Source organism: Carica papaya, chromosome 9 (genome assembly GCF_054855325.1).
Source record: "Carica papaya isolate Zhongbai chromosome 9, ASM5485532v1, whole genome shotgun sequence".
NCBI lineage: Eukaryota > Viridiplantae > Streptophyta > Magnoliopsida > Brassicales > Caricaceae > Carica > Carica papaya.
This window is the reverse complement of record NC_142317.1, coordinates 6,919,004-6,942,884: the sequence shown is the minus strand read 5'-3', so window position 1 is coordinate 6,942,884 and position 23,881 is coordinate 6,919,004. Positions and strand designations below refer to the sequence as shown.

Genomic DNA, 23,881 nt, shown 5'->3' with positions numbered 1-23,881 from the left:
AAACCAACTAACTACATAAAATCTTCATAAGTATTTATTTTTATAAATTAATCTCAAATGTCTTCTTCCCAGACATGTGCACGGCTTCCTGTATTTGACATCTCTCAGCCCTTTACCCCATCTTCCCTCTCCTCCCTCTCTCAAGCTTGCCAACAATGGGGTTTCTTCCACATAATCAACCATGGAATTTCCACACATCTATACAGGAAGCTTTACACACATTCCAATCGTCTCTTCACTCTCCCTTCCCACACCAAATGCAAGGCCGGTCCTTCTTCTTCCATTAACACCTACACTCCTCCTTTCATTGCTTCCCCTTTCTTCGAAAGCCTTCGAGTCTCCGGCCCCGATTTCTTCTCTTCTGCTCAGAGTTCAGCCGAAATTCTCGTCGACGACTCGGATTCGGAATTCAGGTAAGATCATCTTCAACCTCACAGCAGCTCTAGTTTTCTTCCATGACAAGGCATCAAATCAATTAATCGATTTGTTTTTAAACGGTTTGTCGTGTTCTTCCCAGTGAGGTAGTAGAGGAATATGGGAAGAAGATGAGTGAGCTATCGAAGAAAATTGTACAGGCTGTTTTGATGAGCTTGGGAATCGATTTCGAGAAGAAATTTTACGAGACCGAATTCAGAAATTGCCATGGTTACCTGAGGATAAACAATTACTTGCGACCGCCGTCGGAGGAAAAGGTCGAGGAAGATAAAATTGAAGGGCTAGGAATGCACACAGACATGAGCTGCGTGACGATTGTGTATCAGAACGAAATTGGTGGACTCCAGGTTAGATCCGTGGAAGGGAAATGGATGGATATAAATCCATGTGAGGAGACTCTTGTGGTGAACATTGGGGACTTAATGGAAGCATGGAGTGATGGGCGATTGAGATCGTCCGAACACAGAGTTGTTTTGAAGAAATCTGTTAATAGATTCTCTGTGGCCTTCTTCTGGTGCTTTGAAGATGAGAAATTGATTTATGCACCCAGTGAAGTTGTGGGAGAAGAAAATGTAAGGAGGTATAAGCCGTTTGTTTGCAGAGATTATGTGAGATTTAGAGAGAGCAGTGAGGAAGGTAAGTTTGAGAAAGTTGGATACACTGTCAAAAACTTTGCAGGTATTGAAAGCTGAAAGTTTATGAAAGTCAATCACGCTAAACCCATAAATATTTATGTATATGTTTACTATATATATATATATATATATATTCTCCTATTGGCTATTTATTGAGTTACTGAAAATGTGTTTAAACTTACATTTAATTATTCTGTAAGTTCTCATTTTGTGTGGTAATGGACTCTGTTTGTGAAGTCTTCCTCTGTTAATCACATCCCCTGTTCTTTTGGGGGGAAGAACAGTAATTGTTTCTGAATATTGGCCCTTGTATACAATTATCACTAATTAATTTCTCTTTTTTTTTTTTTTTAAAGTGAATGTTTATTTCTTTAATTAATTATGATATATACAATCATAAAAAATTTTCCAACAATTATATATAGAATTCATAATCTTATTATTTTTTTAAAAAAAAATATTAATTATCTAACTCATGAACGATAGATCTAACTCTTCGTTTTAAACTTTTACTGCATTATTTTTTATTTTGACTATTATTATATTAATTATTAATAATTTTTATATAATTTCATAAATGAAATTTAAGAGACAATAAGAAATTCGTATTTCAAATGGGTAAATTTGACTTAAAATGAGGAAGAGAAAAATTATAAAAATAAATATTCAAGTATCACATGGCACATAATCTAATAATCAACATTAATAGATTCTGGCTTGCAAAAAACGGCGACGTATTTGGAGTTATTTAGCATACATTTCGGTGCAGGGTCAATATTGTGTTCAGTGGAATTAGACACGTCATCATCCGTAAATATAAACTATAAATACATAATCTAATAATCAACATTATGGGAGGCCACGAATGGTCAGGGCAAAAGAATAAAAGGCTTTTTTTTTTTAAATTTTTTATTTTTCCATCAACCATTCACCAAGGTCAAATTTCCTGTCAGCACACATTGATGTCAATTTTCCAGACCGTTGTGTTTTTCACCAAAATGCTCTTTTAATTTCTATATCCTCATCCTTTATTTTACCTTTTTTTTTTTTTTAAATTTTTTTAATCTAACATACGATACTTTTTATTCTACTTTCAATTCTTATTTTATTAAGAATAAAATTTTTAATTAAAAATTATATTTACCAAATAATTAGAAATTCTGTCCATCAACATGTATGATCTTAAATCATAAATAACAAATTTTCTTGCAGAGTTTGTTAACTTGATTAATTCACTTACTTCTATTATATTAATGTTAATCATTTAATATTAGAATTTTAATTTTTATTTATAGTGACAGTTATATGTTTTATGATCAAAATAATTGAATTTTTTTTGCTTATGCGGAGTGTTTTTAATATTTTAATATTAGAATTAATTATTAATTTTAATTTAATAAAAGTTTATATTTTTTTAAAAATTAATCGAAATATGTTCTTATTTATTAATAAATTTTTTGCTAACACAACCTATTACCGCAAATGCTTATCAAAAAGTTTTTTACAAGTTTATGTATCATTTTAAATTTATTGTAAATAAATAACCCAAAAAAAAAAAAAAACCATTTGGAGAAGTTATGACATGTAAGTTGATCCTCGGTGTCTAATGTGCGGGGAAGTGTTGAACATCTGGATATTCATGAAATGTGGCCAACCAAAATCTTTGTTTGTACGAGTGGTTTGTTATAGGAACCCTCGAGTGGTTCCTCTGTGTTGCACAAGTGGATTTAGCCTTATGATTTGATTTAAAAACTACTGCGAATTTTATATAGCCTTATGATGACAAAGGAAATTCATTGGTCACTCTTTCGGAATGCTTCAAGACCAATGGCAACATCACATTGGATTGCCCCCACCACTAGGCACGTAAAAAACTTACCTGGACTTGTCTTGAAATTGTATGTAGAGAGACAGTACTAGTGCAGTCCACAATCTACTTACTAAACACTCATTACCAAGTTGACTTTATCATTGATTTGTTAACTATTCCTAAATTATATAAGTTAATTTCTATTTCTAAATTATTCCCACCTAAAAAAAAAAAAAATCCCCCCATAATCTGAGTAAAAATTGTAATGCAGGAAATTTAAATTCGTTTGATCGGACTGAGCAATTGAAAAGAGAAAATCAAAGAAAAGATTTCGGACCACGCTCTCACAAATTCTCTCTTCTCAAGAACTCTCTCTCTCCTCGAGTTGCAGCTCTCTCTCTCTCTTCGCAAGTCCTCTTTTCCCCCTTTCGAGCTCTCGGGCCTCGCCTTTAACTAATCGGATGAACACGCTTCTTCCTCTTCGCGTCTCTTCCTTATCTTCTTCGGATCATGGTCCCACTTGTCTTCCTCCTTATTTTCTTCCCAGAATAATAGCCCTCTCCTTTCCACCAAATTTTCGAAAACCAGAAGCCTTAATCTCGTTGCAACGACGCCGTTTCGATAAGCGATTGAACGACGTAGTTTCAACGTTTTTTCTTTCAGAGGCTTAAACAGCGTCTTTTTGCGTGGGCCTGGGCTCGGTCCCTTTTTTCTTTTCCTGGGCTGGGCCGTTGGGCTTTTTTTTTTTTTTTTTTTACTTCTTTTCCTTTTCTTTTTGTCACAAATACAATATTTAAAATAGAATAAAATAAGACTTAATTAAAATTAATTTCACAGTCTTTCTTAATTATTATTTTTTGTTATTTTATAAGATATAGAAAAGTACACTATAAGACGTAACATGATTAATCTACGTGGAAAATACATTATTTTAATTTTACAAGATATCTCAAGTATTCATAAAATAAATATATTAAAAAAAAAAAAAGTTAAATACCATTTCATGATTCTTTTGACATATATAGATTTAAAATGATATTTGAATGTTAATAATATAAAGTGAATTTCATCTCATTGGGAGTTGGACAGCGGCAACAACTGGTTTCAATGTGACAGTGATATTTATGGACAGAAATAATATTGATATTAATCCCTGTTTGGTACGGTTGAAAATAAATGAGATATTAAGTGTCCTCCTATTTATTTTGGCAAGTGTTATTATCGCTATTTATTTTTCCCAACTCCTTTCCTTTGGCACAATAATGTTCAGGAGAGCTACCGGAAAAAAAAGAAAAAAGAAAAATTGATTATTAATTTTATAGTTGAAAGTGTTTTCAAATTAATACAACTTTTTGGTCTCCTTTGAGAGGGCCAAAAAATAATAAAAATAATTTCTATTTAGTATTGTGACTTTAAAATCATTATATTTACTATTTTATAATTTTAATTAATATCATTATCTATTATGTTCGTATAATAATACATTGTTATTAAAGTTAATTTTGAGGTGAAAAAAATTGAACTTTCATTTTAATTTCACATGGAAATTTTGGCGTTCAATTATTGAGTCACTGTATCTCATCTCTGAATATCTGAACACTGACACATTTAATTCATTGTTGGGTCGGGCCGCATAGGTTCGGGTCTTCCCAAACTTCTTGTTTTATTTGCAAAGTAGGTTCGGGTCCTTCTATAGACATATGATATGTATATATGTATGAGCAGTAGTGGGGGGCTGAAGCTGAAGTTTTCCTCTCTCTCTCTCTCTCTCTCTCTGAAGGTGGGTGAGTTCCTGCAATTTTGAGAAAGGAGAAAAGAAAGGAAAATGGAGAATTTGTGGGACAAATGGGTAGAAGAATCGGTGGAGAAGCTGGAGGGTTCAAAACTGCTGTTATCTCTGAGAACTATGTATCTGAAGAATCTGGAAGAAGAGGAGGAAGTAAGAGGAAGCAGAACAAATTTGGAAGAAGAATTTCCAGTCTTCAATCAATTGAACCCATGGGACCGAAACTCTGTAGAGCTGGCTGTTTCAGAGTTTACCTTTAACAAATGGGTCAATGGTCTCTCCAGTTGTGGTAACTTCTTAAATATAGTCCTTCTTCCTCTTCTTAAATTGCTTCACATATACATGTGTCCGAGACATCAAGGTGAACTGATTTTTCACTTCCGAGGGAGAAGAAGATTAAGAAAGGGTGGTCCGAGTTTTGTATTCTGCATTAGTTTTTTATTTTTTTCTCCATCAACCAACCAGTCCTGGGGAGCATATATGAATACACACACACACACAAATATATATAATATGTTACAGTAAATGGGTTTGGAACCTTAAAAGAGTTTGTTTACGGATAGTATCTGTAGAAAAGGTTTACATTTGCTGCTAGAGAGGGATATTAGACAGTTATATTTATGTTGGGGGTTTTTGGATTTGTAGGAGAGGAGATTGTTCACAGGAATCCAGAGCAGAAATTCAGGAAGTTGCTTGCATTCTCTGGAAATGATTATCTGGGGTTGAGCGCCCATCCCGCAGTTACAAATGCCGCCGCAAAGGTTACTCTTCATCTCCTTTTTCTCTTATTTTTCTTTTTTAATAATAAAATAATTATTTGTATTATCTTAAAAACAAAATATATTCAAAATAAAATTAACTTCTATAGTTTTGTGCCAAATTTTCAGAGTTATAAAAAATTACAAATCAAAATAAATTTGTAATTTAAAGATAAAATTGTAACAAAATGTTTTGAAAAATGATCTTAATATAAACATAATTGAAGTTCTAAAATAATAACTTTGCCTTAAAATTTATAATGTAATTTATTATATGAAAATCAATTTATTATTTGAAAAAAAATTTAATGAGAGATATATATATATATACATACATACATACATATATGTGGGTGATAAGTTCATAAAATGATGAAAGAATTAATTAGACTTGGCTAAGATGAGTATATATGAGCAAGCAGGCAGCCCGAGAGCATGGAATGGGGCCAAGGGGCTCTCTTTTAGGGTGTGGGTATACCAACTACCACCGGATGTTGGAGACAAGCTTGGCGAGGTCCAAGAAAAAGGAGGTATGTATAGTTTTATTATTCCCCAAATTAAATTACTATTTATTATATTTGCCACAAATATATATTGTGATTGGAAAATTTGGAGTGGAAATGGAGAAAAATAGAATCAAGAAATTTATTTGTAATGGAAATATTAAATGGAGGAAGCAAATAATTAGTTGAAAAGGAATTGAGTAACAGAAGATATTTTGTTTACGTACAGGATTGTGTTCTTTGTCCAACGGGGTACGCCGCAAATGAGGCGACGATGGTAGCAATCGGCGGAGTGGCCGCTCTGTTATCGCCGGGTGAAAAGCCTGGCGACGCCGACAAGGTTGCCATTTTCTCCGATGCCCTAAATCACGCATCCATTATTGACGGTATGCGTCTTGCAGAAAAGCAAGGCAATGCTGAAGTCTTCGTCTACAGACACTCCGACATGTCCCAACTCGATGCCTTGTTGTTAGTACTCATTTTCTCATTCCATATTTCCTCTGCTCTCTCTCTCTCTCTCTCTGTTTTTTCTCACTTCGATATCATTTTCTGTTTATCCGGCAGATCGAATTGTCCCCTCAAGAAAAAGGTTGTAGTCACTGATAGGTTGGTCTTCTTATTTTTTCTTTTCCTCTCAAATTAATTGAAAGATTATACGATTTCAAGGATTTGTTCTGTTGTTTTTCAGCTTGTTTAGTATGGAAGGAGACTTGGCGCCACTGGATGTGCTTGTTAAGCTTCGAAAGAAGTATGGCTTCCTTTTAGTCATGGATGACGTAAGTCCTCTCTTCAATATAATTCACCGCTGCTGATAGATGTTGAGAAATTTTCTTTTGCTGATAGATCTTTTACTCTGCTCAGGCTCATGGGAGTTTTGTTTTCGGCGAAAACGGAGGTGGACTAGCTGAGCTATTTGATTGCGAAAACGAAGTTGACATTGTTGTTGGGACTCTAAGTAAGGCAACTGGTTGCCTAGGCGGATTCGTAGCATGCAGGTAAAAACTTTTGGTAATAAATTAAAGCCCAGAAAAAGGATAAAATTATTATGCTACCTGCTAAATATGTATTTGTTCAGCAAAAATTGGAAGAAACTGATTCAGTCAAAAGGTCGATCGCTTATGTTTTCAACTTCTATGCCACTCCCTCTTGCTGCCGCTGCACATGGTAATCTAATAAACTCCACTACTCGTGTTTGGCCAGTGTCTAGGCCATCCAATAAGTTTTTGTCTCTCAACAGCATAAGCTTTAATTTGTAGCTGCTGTAGTCGTGGCAAAAAAGGAAAAATGGCGGAGAAAGGCAATTCTGGATAATATGCGGGAATTCACTGCTCTCTCGGGAGTTCGCCTCACTAGTCCCATCGTCTCTCTTGTTGTAGGCACTGAAGAGAAAGCCATTCGGGCTGGCAAGTATATGCTAGAATCTGGGTTTCATGTGCTGCCAGTCAGACCGCCTGTAGTGCCTCCAAACTCATGCAGGTTTGCTGTGTTTCTTTCATTTACTCTACTATGAACATTACATGGTTGTGTATCTTTATCTATTTCGCTATAAATTTCAGTGTAAACATAATATATATTCCTGATCTGTTTTCTTCTTTTCTTTAATACATAGGCTAAGGGTGACACTCACAGCAGCTCATACAAAAGAGGATATACAGAATCTGATAGCTGCGTTGTCAAAATACATAAACTTCCAAGATTTTATCACAAATAACTCAAATATATCCTCCAAGCTCTAAAATTCAGATTGTCTTTACCTTACATATCTTATCTGCGATGAAATATTTGAATAAGGAACATTGATTATAGTTAAGTGAACAAGAAGGATGAAAAGTATCCATTCGACCTTCTTGTGCATGACATCCCATTTTCAATTTGTATGAAGATGAACTTGATTTCAATAATCAGTGTCCAATTATGTGTATTTATAAGATAGCTCCAGCTAACTAAGACCGAGACCAAGTTACCATTGGGAAGCCAATCTCTTGAGTGCCTTTTATTGTAAAGACTGGTTCATTCATGCTTTATGCGGTCCAAAATTTTTTATTTGCATAAGATAAATTCTATGCCATGTCTTTCAGTAAAACTGAAGCTACTTGTATAATAAGGTTAAATTTTTTCTAGTCATCCACTGTTAAAAGAAAAAAGAAAAAATCCCAGCAGTAAAAACAGAGAACCATGGCCATGAAACAGAACAATATACACTTTCACTTATTTTACGTCGGATACATGATTGGAGATCGGTAAACTGTCCAATTAAGACGAGAGATCTTGGGGATCTTGAATCAAATTCCCCAGTCAAAAATTCAGACCATGGTGCCATGCGACATTCTGTATTATGTGACTTCGAAACTATACCCTCTCCTAAGGCAAAATTATGAAATCTACACCATTAACTATAAATTCCTTTTCAATCACCTGCAATACTCCTTGATAATAGATATAGGCACTTAAGATATATAGCCTTTAGTGGAAAATAATAGTGTCGTATAGTACTAATCGATTATCTGCAGCTTATTATTAATTGATTTGCCCCACCTGGATTTATCAACCATGGAAGAGTTGTCTCCTCTGATAGGTTAGACGTGCAGGCGAGGTGTTGCTGGGACCCAGATTCTGATACTGGGACAAGCAAAATCCACCTTCACCGTGGTTTTCAGGAAGTTCATTAAGGTTGATGGAAGTGTAGCTATTCGTCTTGCCATTATGGGTGGTGGTCTCATGGGGAATAAGGGGAGTGGGAACGATGAAATGCCGCCTTTCAGCTAATGGTTTGAAAGGGGAAGCAAGGTGAGTAGGAGAAGGCGCTGTGGGAGTTGTGGACGAAGAGGGGGGAGTAGGGACTGGAAGTATGTCTTCAAGTGGAACCGTTGGGGAAATTCCCATGTTTGGCCACAGGAAGCTACCTTGGGGCTTGCATATTCTGAACCCACTCTTCAGCCGTTCTATTTTGCTTGCCATGTCCTCTGTCGCTGATATTGTTTTCAGCGGTGGGAACGGCGGCGCCGGAGGTGCTGCTTTCCCTCTTAACCTTTCTCTCTCTTCTTCCTTCTCCGATATTATTTCTGATTCTTGGTTTTTACCAGTCACAGCAGTTGTTTCCTTGTTAGTGCTTGATGATGGTGGTGGAGGTACTGAGAATAATAATGGTGTCTGAGTTGGCCCTGCCGCCTTGTTAGATCCAGGTTCTTGGACAATTGATTCGGGCCTTGGTCTCTCACCCTGCACGATCATCTGTATCAATATGGTACACAACATTCTTAACGCTGCCTTGAAAAATATTGAAACTTTGATGGATTATTAGAAATTGATACTAACAAATTATTTACAACATATTTACTTATGTAACTTTTTAAAATAACATCATATAAAATTTTTAAAAAAATTAAAATATACATTTTTATTTTTAAATTAATAAACTTAAAATATATTATTTAAACTACACTTAAAATTTTTTATAAAATTAATTTAGGTCATTTTAATAAAATTTACATAATTTTTTAATTTCACTGAGTGAAAAATTATAAATAAATACATAGCTAATGCCTTTACTAAAAAGATAAATAGTTTATTTATAAATGGAAGCAGAATATACGCCATAATTACACACAGAACATAAATGCTAAAAATCATGCGCCACTACGTATTCCAATCGCTAAATACACAAATCCAAACTTGGCAGCAACACGAAAATCAGTGGATAGAGAAAACCAAACAACAGCAGTACAGTAATGTGAGCGGCAAGGGTTATAAATGATTCTCAAAGAACTAGTTGATACCATTCATTAGAAAATTGGATAAATTATAAATTATATAAAAATTTTTATGTTATAATGTAACTAAATTCTTGTCATATACTATGCATAAAATATGATTTTTATAATTGTACAAAACAAAGTATAAACAATATTTTTAGATGTAAAATTATATGAAAGTAAAAAAAAAAAATTCTAATAAAAATATAAAAAAAATTATCATACCTTAATTTTTGAAAATAGATTTGCAAATGGAATGCCAGAAAAAAAAAATGATCAATAATTTATAGTGTATAATTTAAAAGTTTATGACCACCTAAAAATAAATTATATAGAAATACAAGTATATTTAATTTAAATTTTTAAATCTAAAATATTTAAATATGTAACTATTATATATTATTATATTATTTTTATTTTAATATATTTAAAATTATTTTTATATTATAAAAATAAGTAGATAATTGTTATATATATTATTGTATTAAATATAAAATTATTAAAAAAATGAAGAATTGATATTTGGGAATTTCTGGTACTATATATATATATTACAGCCTAATCCTAACTTTTAAAAAAAATTAAAATAATCTTTGATCCTACATGAAAAGCCAAAACCAGAGAAAAAAAAAGCAACAATATGTAGAGATGTTCCATCAGAAGCATGACCACATTCATATATTATGTATTTTCAAACAAAAAAATAAAGATCACGGTGTGAAAGCCTTTTCATGTTTGAAATATATACCTGTGAAATTTTCATCAATTGGTCCTCAATCTGAGCTTTTTTGTTAATTAGGTCTGTGTACATTTCCTGCCAAAAGAATCGACTAAAATGTCAAAGAATGACTCTTGGATATGAGAATTGATAATTAAACTTTTCACCCTTTCACCTTCCGTAGAATTATCGAGTTATCAAGCTGCCGGGTCTCGCTTGTGACAATAGAATTTAAGGTGGTCACAGTGGCAAGGTCTTCTTCTTGTTTCTTAGATATATGTTGCTCCATCTCTCTGATCAACAAAGCATAAGAACCATTAGACAGAATAGCCTAAAAGGAATTCTTTTGGGTTATACTGACAAAAAAGAAAGGAAAATCATTAAACGGGATAAATACTTGTCAACTTGGACATTATTATGTGAAAACGCCGAGAAAGAAATCTCATCATCGTTAACCATAAATATATTAAACGCATGTTAAGGAAAGAAAGAAAAAACAATGGCCACATCTACATACCTTTCCAATTTGGCGACCCTTTCTCTAAGCTCCTTGATTTCCCTCGCACAAACAGGGTCTTGGGTAGGGTTATCACCAGGCTTCCATCCAGCTGGTGGCGTCCAATATGGATCTTGAACCCCAGCCTCCTTTCTAATATTGACCAAATCCGCGCTCTCCAGCCAGTACTCCATTGCCCCATCTGCATTATGCCGCCTCATAAACCTCTCTTGTCCACCAGGAGCCACCTTTCCGGCCATATGCTTGAGCAGATGATCCAAAAGACCTGTGTCGCCTATCAACTTCCTGGCCTCTGATCTCAACGCTGGTCTCAGGATTGAGTTTCCAAACACTGCACCTTTCTCCTTTAAGACTTTCAACATGTTTTTCTCGGCCAATTTATACCTTTCATCAGACAACGCAATGGTAATTTGTTAAAACATTGACATTAACTACTGACTTGTCACTAGTTAGTTATTACCAATAACAATAATTAGTTAATTCGCACCTCTGAAGGGACCATCTATCTATGAAGTTCTTCTGTCTGTTTTCCTTGGTATTCCGTTGGTTAGCCAAAGTCTGATACCGTTTCTCACGTTTAACCCGCTTAGCTTTGTGAGTTGATCTCTGGCGTTTTCTCTTACGGTTATTCCTCTTCGTTGACTCACCAGAATCATTATCTCCATTGACATTCTCCTCATAGTCATCAATTTCTTCTGCCTCTTTTGCATCCTCTTCCTCTTCGTCATCCTTAATGTTCTCTTCGCTTTTCACTTCCTGACCTTCACTGACGGGACTGCTTGAAACAATCTGCTCCGTTGCTTCATGATCCTTCTCCTTCAGGTGTCGGCTAAGGTACCTAACTTGGCGGCGGTTGCCCCACTTGACCATCCCTGTAGAAGAGAGTTGAGACCAGCATAGTCCCTTTTTTGAAACCACGCTACAGAGCTTATTGATCGACGCTGTACTTGGAATTTTTTCCTTATCATCCGAAGGCATCATCACCCAGAAACTCCATTCCTTTCTCCTGACTGAGATTTGGTGAGGTGGGACTCTCCGGTAAAGTACTTCTCCGGCCAGTTCCAATCCCATCACATGTTTTTCGTCCATTGCTGGCAGCATATTCTTCTCTGTCTTCCTCCGGTTCCTCTCGCTGAAGTGGTCACGGAGAGAATGGATACTTGGGAACCTCAGTGAAACGCTATTTTTGGACTTCTTACTCACCTGTACGTGTAACAACACTGATCCCATATTACCGTTGCAAAAGGAGGAAAGTGTTTAAAGAATGAAGCATACATCAATGTTTGTGAAGTAAGCGAAAATAACAGACTCTTCATGATATTTGATCGTGTTTTTATTTACCACAATGATTCTGATCGACCTGAGTTGATCCGGGGTTCTTCGAGAGAGTTTTGAATGGTCTATCTCATAGTATGAACCCACTTTAATGTGCGCTGCAGCATCTGGAAACAATAAGGACAGTCCTCAAAGCAAGGAAGAGCAATAGTACGGAAAAAAGGAAATAAAAAGTAGCAGGGACTTTTCTATGATACCATTGGTACAAACCGGTGAAGATGGGCTCAGTTCTTGTCTACCCAAACAAGGGCTGTTTGCGGCGTCCTCTTTTTGTTGTTGGTTCTTTTTTAAGCAAATCATTTCCTTCATAATCATTCATATATTCAAATATACAAAATGGCAATGTGTTTTTGGAGGCAAGAAAATGGTACTTAAAACCAACAACCCGTAGAAGTAATTATGGGACTATATCGTTGTCGCTACATGTAGGTACTATATACACACACTGACAAACAGTATTATTTTACCCTACATGCACTCTCGTTACGTTATTAGAATCAAAATCACAAATGCATCATGTCCACTGTGCACGTGGCCAGTTTAATTCTCATAGTATGTGAAAAGCGAAAAATAAAAAACAAGACAAAATAGACACGTGAACGTGGAGACTTTTTATCTCTATTAGAAAAAGTCGACATGTCATCTGTATGAGTACGTCGCGCCAGCCAGTAAGGAATGAAGGCTGATGCCTTGCATGCACACACAAAATGAATAATGCATTCGAAGCAAATTTATTTGTTAAATATATATTTATTTGCCTTAATTTTACCGCACATTTACTACTGTGTATTTTTTTAAAATAATACATATAACATATAGTGATAAAAAATGAAAGTTAAGAGATATTAACTTTGATAAATAATATTTAATGAAATAGTAACAATTTTTAATATAAATTAAAATTATTAAAATCTACAGAATTATTTCAAATAGGATACTTTTTTTCCGTTGTGATTTTTATTTTTAGAGAAAAATTATCAATATCATTTTTTATTCTGTTTTTATTTAATATTATGTATGGAAAGTACAGATCTCGCATAACCGAAACGCATCACTGGACGCGCGCTTGATGAGTCTGTGAGAGACCAACGCTGCCAGTCCATGGTGGTAGCCTTTTCTGTCTCATATCGTTTTGCAACTCCCTCATAGTGGAGAGAGAGAGTAACAGAGAGAACACTTACCGTGAGGCTTATTGCTGCATTATCGACACTACACCAACTTTCTTCCATTTTCATGAAATTTTTTAATCTACAATGCACGAATTAATTCTTTAGTACACAAATCAAAATTCGAAGTAATCATGAAGCAAAGAGAAAGAGAACAAATCGTTTTACAAGTTTGCGCTGGTAAAAAGCGTTTCAGCATCAACATATACTAGCAGTCGTAGCACTAGTTTTTTAAATGAAAGTGACCTAGAGAACACTAAACAATAAGCACAAGTCGAAAGCCGAAAAGGAAAAAAGAAAATGGATGCAGTGTAATTGCAGATTTACTTGAAGTAAGGAAGAAAAGAAGGGGGCGGGGGAATAGAAAGATAACGAGAGAGAGAGAGAGAGAGAGAGAGAGAGAGAGAGAGAGAACAGCATAACGAAATAAGTACGTATATGTTTGTTAAATGCATCTGATTAACAAGTACAGTCCACTGTGCAGAGGCTCAAATAAAAATACTGAAGCATCAAATTCAAAAGTATGGAATAAAACCGATAATTCTAACTAAGAAAAAGCCGAAACCATGTTTGTTGTCTCTGAGAAGGAGGAAAAATATCGTCAACCGAAGAAAAAATGCATAGACCTGAGAAGAAGAACGTAGCCTTGTTTGGCGAGTGGAAAACGATAAGAAAATGCAAGGAAAACATCCGTTAACACGCCGATCCTCAGTCCTCAAACAATATAAAGACATTATACATTATTATCAACGTCGGAAACAGAGGAAACGAAAAAATCGTTGTACCTTTTGTTAGCTACAATCGGATTTTGAATTTGTTAAGCTCAAACACCTGAAACCGATCGATGGATAGATGCTGATGATAAAACTTGGAAATAATTAAATGGAATGAAGTTCCTATAAGAAGAGGAATCAATAGAATGGAAAAAGAGAGGAAGAGATGAAATGAAGTTAAATTTTGATGAGATGTTTTTGGGAGGGGGTGAATGGGGGGGTATTATTCTGTTATGGTTTGATATAACCGAAGGAGAAACGCAGGTTGCAGTATTATAGAGATTTTTTGAGTGAGGGAAAGGAGGTAATGATTAGAAGCGTGTTGCACCTCACGTGACCTCTCTCCCTCTCAGAATAATTGTGGTCCCCCGCCATAAAAATTTTGTTCTAATTACGAATTTACCCCTACCACTGAAATTTGTCGATGGTAATAAAACTACTGTTGGTTCTCAAGGTTTGTTTAATCTCATTTTCATCTTTATTTTAAACCAAGTCTAATTTTTAATTTTTTTTTAGACCGGAAGTTGAATTTATTATTATCATAATAATAATATTAAAAATACAATGAATTTTTGTCTTTAAAATTTATTTAAAACCAAATTAATATTAAAATTTAGTCCGTACATAATTATATTATTGTACTAACCCCAAATTGCTTGCCCAGAGATTATAATTATTCTCTCTTTTGATCCCATCACTTACTCTTCTCTTCTCATGGTTGCAGGATATTTTTGACGATTAAACAAACCAAAAAAATTTAATTTTTTTTTTTGGTGTAGATTAATTTCACATTAAAAATAATAACTATCTGAAGAAATAAAGAAATTGAAAAAGGGTGATTTAAAACGTTGCATTAAAGACTCAACAAATCAACAACTGTGTTATCATATGCTAACTCTTTGCTTCCGTAGAAATTTTAGTTATTCGATGGATTTATATAATACAAAAAGTTAGAATTTAAATGAACAAACAAAAGCAAATATATCAAAACAGAAAAGACCCAAAATTCGCAACAAAAAAAAAAAAAAAAGTCTTTTAGTTCATTCAGTTGATAGTTCCAACCTACTTTAAATTGATAGTTGAAAATGTTTCAAGAGTTTACATTAAAACTACAACTCTGATTTTCGAAAATGATTCTTAATAATTTGTTTTAATGCATTGCTATATTGTAACTCAAAAAAATCATTACTTGGACTTCTACTGATCATTTCAATTTTCATAATTTATTTTTCACTTTTATATCATTAAACAAAGAGTCAATAATTAACTAAATTCCACAAAATTAAATTTGTCCATTCCGAAAGAAGCCACAGAATTAAACAAATAAAAATGAACCGCCCTGCTATATGTTGGCAACTTTCAAGGAGGTACAACCCCGCAACTTAAAAGAACGATGCACATAATTAACTGGTGGAGTGTTCAACCACTTTAGCCACCAGCACACTACAGCTTAAGTGGTACCCTTTCATCTCCACAAAGTTGGAGGTTAGAAGTTACGACCTTGTTGGCTAACGTAAGGAAAAAAAAAAAAAAAAAGAAAATACCAGTGCTACAGTTCTCCAACATTATTGACAGAATATATACAAATACCACTGGATAATAATAAACCCATAATCCATCTAATAACAACATTTACCAAAAACAAATTCCCATGAGAACAACTCTTTATCTCCAAGACAAACTAAAAATTGTATCCAAATTCATAGTTTGGTGCATATGGTAACGACAGAATAGACACAGGACAGGACACTTCCTGTTTACTTTTATGGTAACAGCACTACCGATCCAGAAGTTTTGCGGCTCTCAAGGTCTAAATGTGCCTGCGCAACCTGAGACAAAGGGTATTTATGGTTTACTCGAACTCGCAAAACCCCAGATGCAACATTGGCAAATAACTCCCCTGCAGCTTCTAGCAGCTCATCTCGGGTTGCTGTATAATGCATCATTGAAGGCCTCGTCAAGAACAAAGATTTCGCTGCCAGTGCAGATAATGGAACTGGATCTGGTGTACCAGATGATTGCCCAAAACTCACCATGTATCCACGATATTTCAAGCAATCCAGTGATCCCTAGAAAATTACATCTCATAAGAGCAAAGAAATCAAGTTTAATGCAAAAAATATGCAACTTGGCACCGACGGACTGGGCCTGACTTCCAAACAAGAGGTTAAACGATAACCCCGTTCAACACCATCTTGGCTTAATCTATTCTGAGCTATGATCTATTTGGTTCTGCCTATGAACTTTAATATCAGATTTTGACCAAGAATACTCTTCAACTCGATTGCAATTAGTTTAAAGTGAAACAATTTTAGTTGGCAGGATGCAGCCAGCACTTGAAACTGGAGACTAATACTAAAACATTTATAACCAGAGGTGGAATCATGCTCTTGCATTTCATTGGTTCAACCTCAACATTAGTAACCTTATTACGAATCAGGTATAATTCTGGTCATTTACGGAAAGCAGATATAAGGACACAAAAGGGAAAGACAAAAAAAAAAGTGAAGTTGTAGCCTGAATGATCAACCCTCAAAATAAAAAATACTCTTCATTGCACCAATTATCGATAAAAATAAGAACTGAATGACAGTTACCTGAAAAGTGTCCTTTCCGACAGAATCATAGACAACATCAACCCCCTTGCCTGATGTTATATCATTTACTCGCGCAACAAAATCCTCTTCCTTATAGATTATAACATGCTGACACCCATCTTCCTTGGCTTGGTCTGCCTTCTCTTTAGTGGACACAGTTCCAATGACTGTGGCGCCAAGGGCATAGGCCCATTGACACAACAAAGATCCGACTCCACCAGCTGCTGAATGAATGAGGACTGTATGCGCAGGTTCAAGCTGCATTGCAAGTGAATATCATTGCATCTTTTAAAAGCTACCTGGGGGTTGATACAGCTGCAAAAGATTCAATTTCTATCAACAAACATAACTTACCTTGAAACAACGGCGCACTAAGAACTGAGCAGTCATGCCCTTAAGTAAGACTGACGCTGCAATTATGGAATCAACTGAAGGAGGAACTGGCACAACTTTGTCAGCAGGAAGGATCTGCTCTTCAGCATATGAGCCCATTGGATTACCAGCATAAGCCACGAGATCCCCTACTTTCCTACCAGTTAATCCAGGTCCCACAGCTATCACCTCTCCAACAGCTTCCATACCTGAAATGAGGGAACTATGTTTCAAACTTCTGAAGAACTTCACATGCAATTATCAATGAGAGAAATTGCTGTTCAGAGCCAAGTTCAAAGCTGATATCATAGCCTGAACCAGCAAAAGGGATACTAACACCAGCCATGTACACTGTCACTACAAAGGATAATTTGCCCAAGGTAGCCAATGATATGATTCCTGAATAGTTCCATAAAAAGGAGAATGTACAAAAAATTATAGTTCAGTAATTTATAAATTTGTAAGAGTTTAACAGCAAACTCCAGCATAATAGACAATGAATGTCTAGGGGGCCATACTTGTATATATCAAGAAGTAAGAGTGCAAAGAATATTAGTTGAAAGTTCTTGACACAAACAATACTACTTAGGATATCTTGGATGAATTTTATCTGTTAGCCAAATAACAGTTCTTGTTTGGATCAGAGTATATGCAGAATATAGCAAGAAGACAACAGCCCATAAACCACACAAGCTAGCAAAACAGATCAACCCAACTAATGAGACAATAGATGGCCAATCTTCACAACAACTAAAATTGTTTCTGTTAACATGCAGCAGCAAGAGCCAAGCAGAAAATAACTGCTCCTACTGCTCCTCTTGCCAATTTGCATAAGCTGGTAAATTTACGGGAGTACTTATGACCATAAAATATCCAAAGATCATGCAAATCACGTCTCCATGCTCAAGAGATTTGACATGAACTAGCCACAATATAGTAGATGATTCATTAATTTGATGATCATCTCTATTACGACTATTGCTAAATAAAAAAGATGGCACATAAGTAAGCGGCATAACTCTTTCAAAGATTCCAACTTCATTTGTCAGGAGGCTTTGTCAAAGAAGTTAGCCTATATATTCCCTGAATTCCAGTCCCTAGCAATCCAATAAAGCACTTTCAAGGAACTAATCCACAACTTCATTGAGAAGAAATAACACAGAAAGAGTAACCACCGTGCCATAATCAAGAAGATTATTTATACATATTGTTAAATGACAGAGGCACATAAAAGAGAGACGTTTTTCGATTGCCGCACTCTAAGAAAAGAACCAAACCTGGAGTGAAAGGCATTGTGGCGGGCTTATAAACTCCTTTGCGGAAGTATATATCAATGAAATTAAGTCCAATGGCCTTGTTCTTCACACGTACCTCACCCTCCTTCGGCTCCCCTAGTTCAACATCCTCCCACTTGAGGACCTATCAACAAAAATGAATCTCAATACTAAAGGTAAGCGGCTAAGAAACAAATGGGAAGCGTAAACGTAGATAAATTCTAAAACCAGTTCCAAAGAAATCTTAGAGAGTGAACCGATACAAGCAAATCATGAGAATATATATAATCAGGTTGGCCAGGTAAAATCAATAAACAACTCCTTTTAAATTCATAATCAGATTGGCCAGATTTGCTACAGAAAAAAATACGGGAGAATAAAATGCTTTCCAGGGATGTTCATTCGCACGGTACTCCAATCAAATAAACCTATCCCTGTATTTCCCACGAGTTCAGAATCTAAAACCCCAAATACCATCGATCAAAGGGGGAGAAATAGACCATTTAAACCACAAGCAATTTGATGAATACCAAATCAACGTTTTAAACAGAAATAAGATATAGAGAAGAAGAAAGAGACCTCAGGTCCACCATGCTCATAAACCCTAATAGCCTTCACCATCTTCCTCAGTGGCTCTGTTGCTTGTAATGCTTCTGTATTAAGTGCTTTAACGAGAGCTATTTTGCTTGTTAGTTTCAATGGAGGAATGGACTTAGGTGTGGAGATAGTAGTGTTAGGAGTGGAAATTTGAAGAGAAGTTGATGGCAGGTTATCGGTGGATTGGAGCGGAACCGGTCGGGATCGGTGAGAGCGCAGCGGTTGGAATCTCCGTCCGAGGGTACATATCATATTTGACGCGACTACTCTTTTTTGTTAGTTTTTGAAGTTTGTAGAGATTACTAATGGAGTTTCATTACACGTGTCCATATTAAAGGCCGTGTCTTAATGTTTTCCAATAACGGGCCTCACATAGCTTTGTTAGATTTTATTAACCATAATCAATTCGTAATATAAGCTACTAATTACTATTATTAAGAAATATGCAATCGTAATTTTTTTTATCGATGGTTCGAAACGCATCTTACATATATTAAATTAAATTATTTTTAAATAAATATTTAATATTATTATACTTTAATGATATGATATAATATTATTACTAAAAATAATAATATTAATATGACGTACATATTATATTCGTATTAATTTAATTAAAAAAATTAAAATTTTAACTTATTTAAATTTAAAATTTTAAAAATAACTAATAAAAAAAAACATGTTTTAAAATACCTTGGGCAAATTTTATTCAATTTCAAATTTCTTACAAAAACTCCATGAAAGAAGCTCAAACACTTGCACCAATCATGTTAAAGGAGTTGGGGTTGAATTTTTGATGAAAAATAAGGCCTTCCAATGCATTTTCACACTAATGTACTAAACTACTTTCTCTAAATGTCATCTCGTAATTTGATATTTTATTCTCTTAAGTCGTAGTGATTCCTACCAAACACTTATTTTTCTATTTTATCACATCTTTAAAGAATTAAGATATAAATCATGACTCATAAAAGAGTTCACACGTCTTATTGAAATAATATGTTTTTAATATAGATTGTCTTTGAGATTACTTATTTCATATTATTTATTTTAGTAGTTTGTTTCAATTTTCTCTTTGCTTGAAGTTGAAAGTGATGTTATATATTATAACTTTTTTAATTATTCTAAATAAAAAATTACTCACTTTATATAAGAACCAAATTGTTAAAAGTATAAGTCCAATTAATAATCAAATGCACGAGAAAGGTAACTTAGAAGACATATGTTAATAGAGTACTTTATTTCTTTTTTTTTTCTTTTAATTTAGAGATGATGTTATATATTAGCATGTTAGAATAAAAATATTTTTTAAATAAGTAGATCTGTAAAACTAAATACACAATTGCGTACTGAATTAATGAAAAATATATGCGGAAGCGTACTTGAATCCTTTGCGGAAGAATTATTCGTGTCTGATGGTAGAATCTTCCGAATCAATATGATGCCTCAAAAATTCGTTTTTTCTGTGACAAAATTTTAAAAAATAAAATGGCGATCTTGTGATTCGAAAACCATAATCACATTTTATATCAACAAATTTTTGTAATTCTTATTTCGCCTATCATAAATTGAGAATATTACAAAAATGATATATGCACATTATAAGCTCATACTTAAACTCGATACATTAAGGCCAAATATTGTTTAACCATATTTGATCACTTTTAAACGAACTAATTAAATTGTTCGTGTCTGATGGTAGAATCTTCCGAATCAATATGATGCCTCAAAAACTCGTTTTCTCTGTGACAAAATTTTAAAAAAGTAAAATGGCGATCTTGTGATTCGAAAACCATAACCATATTTTATATCAACAAATTTTTATAATTCTTATTTCGCCTATCATAAATTGAGAATATTACAAAAATGATATATGCATATTACAGGCTCATACTTAAACTCGATACATTAAGGCCTAATATTGTTTAACCATATTTGATCACTTTTAAACGAACCAATTAAATTGTTCGTGTCTGATGGTAGAATTTTCCGAATCAATATGATGCCTCAAAAACTCGTTTTCTCTGTGACAAAATTTTAAAAAAGTAAAATGGCGATCTTGTGATTCGAAAACCATAACCACATTTTATATCAACAAATTTTTGTAATTCTTATTTCGCATATCATAAATTGAGAATATTACAAAAATGATATATGCACATTACAAGCTCATACTTAAACTCGATACATTAAGGCCAAATATTGTTTAACCATATTTGATCACTTTTAAACGAACCAATTAAATTGTTCGTGTCTGATGTTAGAATTTTCCGAATCAATATGATGCCTCAAAAACTCGTTTTCTCTGTGACAAAATTTTAAAAAAGTAAAATGGTGATTTTGTGATTTGAAAACCATAACCACATTTTATATCAACAAATTTTTATAATTCTTATTTCGCCTATCATAAATTGAGAATATTACAAAAATGATATATGCACATTACAAGCTCATACTTAAACTCGATACATTAAGGCCTAATATTGTTTAACCATATTTGATCACTTTTAAACGAACTAATTAAATTGTTCGTATCTGATGGTAGAATCTTCCGAATCAATATAATGCCTCAAAAAATCGTTTTCTCTGTGACAAAATTTTAAAAAAGTAAAATGGCGATCTTGTGATTCGAAAACCATAACCACATTTTATATCAACAAATTTTTGTAATTCTTATTTCGCCTATCATAAATTGAGAATATTACAAAAATGATATATGCACATTACAAGCTCATACTTAAACTCGATACATTAAGGCCAAATATTGTTTAACCATATTTGATCACTTTTAAACGAACCAATTAAATTGTTCGTGTCTGATGGTAGAATCTTCCAAATCAATATGATGCCTCAAAAACTCGTTTTCTCTGTGACAAAATTTTAAAAAAGTAAAATGGCGATCTTGTGATTCGAAAACCATAACCATATTTTATATCAACAAATTTTTGTAATTCTTATTTCGCCTATCATAAATTGATAATATTACAAAAATAATATATGCACATTACAAGCTCAAACTTAAACTCGATACATTAAGGCCTAATATTGTTTAACCATATTTGATCACTTTTAAACGAACCAATTAAATTGATAGTCTGATATGTAGGGAAACACTTGAATGAATCTATGAGGAGTGAAAGCTAAGTAAAAATTCAGTTAAAATAAATATGATGAAATCTATACTAAAAAACAATTACATAAAGACACTAAAATTTTTAACGTGGAAAATCTTTTCAATGTGAAGGATAAAAACTACAGGACCTCTCCTGATCTAAATAAAAAAGAGCTCCACTATAAAAATTAGTATTTACACCAACAACAAGCAACCATTATAATCCTCAAATAAATACTCAACAAAAATAAACCAAACAACAAGAAATAAACAAGGGAATGGAGAAATATCACCAAAATAACTACTCTTCATATGAAACAGATGCGTTCTGATTGTTCAAATTTTATTTTCACTGTTCAGATTAAAGAAAAATTTATCCTGAACATGCTCACCAAATTTCAGCCTCACTAGACCACAAATGAGCGTCCGATCATCGGAGAAAGTCAAATTGGTAGGTGTAGGAAAAAAAACGTAAACAGTAATTTCGAACTGAAAGTACCGAAAAACCAACTATTGAAAATCGATCTCCACCGTTCAGAATGAAGAATAATGAGTCTTCTAAATACATAATAAATTTCAGCCTGATCTGAGTAAAGATCAAGTCTGATCGTAGAAAAAAGCAAAACATATTGGATGTAACTTTTCGAGCAAAAATTCCCTTTTTTTTTGTTCACTTTGTTAAAGTAATATACCCAAAAAAAATTTTAATAACCCTAATGGGCCAAAAATAAGTGGGCTCAAAAAGTATTTGGGTTTTCCACATAGGATGGGACCCAAAACCCAACAATTCTCCTCCTCCCGACTATGTGGAGGAGTTCGCCAAACCGGCAACCACTCGACATGCTTCAAATTTCACTCTTGGTAAAGCTTTTGTGCACATATCAGAACTGTTATCATCAGTGTGTATCTTCTCAAGTTTAAATTGCTTAGAATTCAAAACATTACGAATCCAATGATACCTCACATCAATATGTTTGGATCTACCATGAAAAATATGATTCTTACTAAGATGAATTGCACTCTGACAGTCATAAAATGAGACATATCTTTTTTGTGTAAAGCCCAGCTCATTCAGAAACTTCTTCATCCAGAGCAATTCTTTACATGCTTTAGTTGCTACAATGAAATAAGCTTTTGTAATAGACAATGCAATGCATTTCTGCAACCTAAATTGCCATGTCACAGCTCCCCCTATAAAAGTAACCAGATACCCAGAAGTAGACTTTCTTGAATCTGTATCCCTTACCAAATCAGAATCTATAAAATCACTGAGAATAAGCTTCTTAATCCCGAAACACAATTTCAAACTAGTAGTACCACGAAGATATCTCAAAATCCACTTCACAACATTCAAATGCTCTTTTCCTGGATTAAATAAAAATCTATTAACAGTACCAACTACATAAGCTATATCTGGTCCAGTACAAATCATAGCATACATCAAGCTACCTGCTGCAGATGCATAAGGAATTTTCTACATGTCTTCTTTCTCTTGCTCACTGGAAGGAGACTGTTTGACACTTAATCTAAAAAATATAACAAGAGGTGTACTTACTGGCTTAGCTCTAGCCATATTAAATCGTTGCAGTACCTTCTCAATGTAATTTTCTTGAGATAGGCACAACTTCTTATATTTTCTATTGCGAGTGATTTTCATGCCAAGAATGTGCTTTGTTGGCCATAAATATTTTATTGCAAAAGATTTGCTCAACTCTTTCTTTAAGTTATCAATTATAGAAGA

The 23,881-nt window shown here is 34.0% G+C and overlaps 4 protein-coding genes across 6 annotated transcripts; 2 read left to right on the top strand and 2 right to left on the bottom strand.

The window, feature by feature from the left end:
* LOC110820528 (2-oxoglutarate (2OG) and Fe(II)-dependent oxygenase superfamily protein) lies at positions 1-1,306 on the top strand. Its single transcript, XM_022050018.2, has 2 exons — positions 1-413; positions 518-1,306. Exons 1-2 carry the CDS (start codon positions 58-60, stop codon positions 1,125-1,127), a joined length of 966 nt encoding a protein of 321 aa, XP_021905710.2. The 5' UTR covers positions 1-57; the 3' UTR covers positions 1,128-1,306.
* A 3,297-nt stretch (positions 1,307-4,603) lies between these two features.
* Positions 4,604-7,855, top strand: LOC110820554 (8-amino-7-oxononanoate synthase-like). 2 transcript variants are annotated; one of them, XM_022050054.2, is made up of 10 exons: positions 4,604-4,955; positions 5,312-5,427; positions 5,847-5,954; positions 6,157-6,395; positions 6,492-6,533; positions 6,616-6,703; positions 6,789-6,922; positions 7,003-7,091; positions 7,304-7,403; positions 7,537-7,855. In XM_022050054.2, the coding sequence occupies exons 1-10, from the start codon at positions 4,706-4,708 to the stop codon at positions 7,661-7,663; spliced, it is 1,293 nt and encodes a 430-aa protein (XP_021905746.1). In that variant the 5' UTR covers positions 4,604-4,705; the 3' UTR covers positions 7,664-7,855. The 2 variants fall into 2 exon arrangements, with proteins under 2 accessions (XP_021905746.1, XP_021905745.1); XM_022050053.2 differs by having other exon boundaries at positions 4,605-4,955; positions 7,184-7,403.
* Positions 7,856-7,874: 19 nt separating this feature from the next.
* Positions 7,875-14,451, bottom strand: SWI1 (SWITCH1). 2 transcript variants are annotated; one of them, XM_088211478.1, is made up of 9 exons: positions 14,201-14,451; positions 13,431-13,497; positions 12,447-12,552; positions 12,256-12,356; positions 11,402-12,117; positions 10,915-11,298; positions 10,573-10,690; positions 10,428-10,493; positions 7,875-9,158 (listed from the first exon to the last, which is right to left on the bottom strand). In XM_088211478.1, the coding sequence occupies exons 2-9, from the start codon at positions 13,482-13,484 to the stop codon at positions 8,472-8,474; spliced, it is 2,232 nt and encodes a 743-aa protein (XP_088067604.1). In that variant the 5' UTR covers positions 13,485-13,497; positions 14,201-14,451; the 3' UTR covers positions 7,875-8,471. The 2 variants fall into 2 exon arrangements, with proteins under 2 accessions (XP_088067604.1, XP_088067605.1); XM_088211479.1 differs by having other exon boundaries at positions 7,875-9,146.
* Positions 14,452-15,738: 1,287 nt separating this feature from the next.
* LOC110820572 (GroES-like zinc-binding alcohol dehydrogenase family protein) lies at positions 15,739-19,320 on the bottom strand. The gene is made up of 5 exons (XM_022050083.2): positions 19,011-19,320; positions 18,435-18,576; positions 17,140-17,366; positions 16,786-17,043; positions 15,739-16,257 (listed from the first exon to the last, which is right to left on the bottom strand). Exons 1-5 carry the CDS (start codon positions 19,278-19,280, stop codon positions 15,952-15,954), a joined length of 1,203 nt encoding a protein of 400 aa, XP_021905775.2. The 5' UTR covers positions 19,281-19,320; the 3' UTR covers positions 15,739-15,951.
* Between the last annotated feature and the right edge of the window lie 4,561 nt (positions 19,321-23,881).

Coding starts and splice junctions, on each gene's coding strand:
- LOC110820554 (XM_022050053.2), top strand. CDS start 4,706: ATGGAGAATTTGTGGGACAAATGGGTAGAAGAATCGGTGGAGAAGCTG. Junction 6,396..6,491: donor TCCCAACTCGATGCCTTGTT/GTTAGTACTCAT, acceptor TTTATCCGGCAG/ATCGAATTGTCCCCTCAAGA. Junction 7,404..7,536: donor GTGCCTCCAAACTCATGCAG/GTTTGCTGTGTT, acceptor TTTAATACATAG/GCTAAGGGTGACACTCACAG.
- LOC110820528 (XM_022050018.2), top strand. CDS start 58: ATGTCTTCTTCCCAGACATGTGCACGGCTTCCTGTATTTGACATCTCT. Junction 414..517: donor GACTCGGATTCGGAATTCAG/GTAAGATCATCT, acceptor TGTTCTTCCCAG/TGAGGTAGTAGAGGAATATG.
- SWI1 (XM_088211478.1), bottom strand. CDS start 13,484: ATGAAAATGGAAGAAAGTTGGTGTAGTGTCGATAATGCAGCAATAAGC. Junction 12,553..13,430: donor ATGCAGCAATAAGCCTCACG/GTAAGTGTTCTC, acceptor ATGATTATGAAG/GAAATGATTTGCTTAAAAAA. Junction 9,159..10,427: donor AATTGATGAAAATTTCACAG/GTATATATTTCA, acceptor ATATTGATACAG/ATGATCGTGCAGGGTGAGAG.
- LOC110820572 (XM_022050083.2), bottom strand. CDS start 19,280: ATGATATGTACCCTCGGACGGAGATTCCAACCGCTGCGCTCTCACCGA. Junction 17,044..17,139: donor TAGTGCGCCGTTGTTTCAAG/GTAAGTTATGTT, acceptor CTTGCAATGCAG/CTTGAACCTGCGCATACAGT. Junction 16,258..16,785: donor TCGGAAAGGACACTTTTCAG/GTAACTGTCATT, acceptor GTAATTTTCTAG/GGATCACTGGATTGCTTGAA.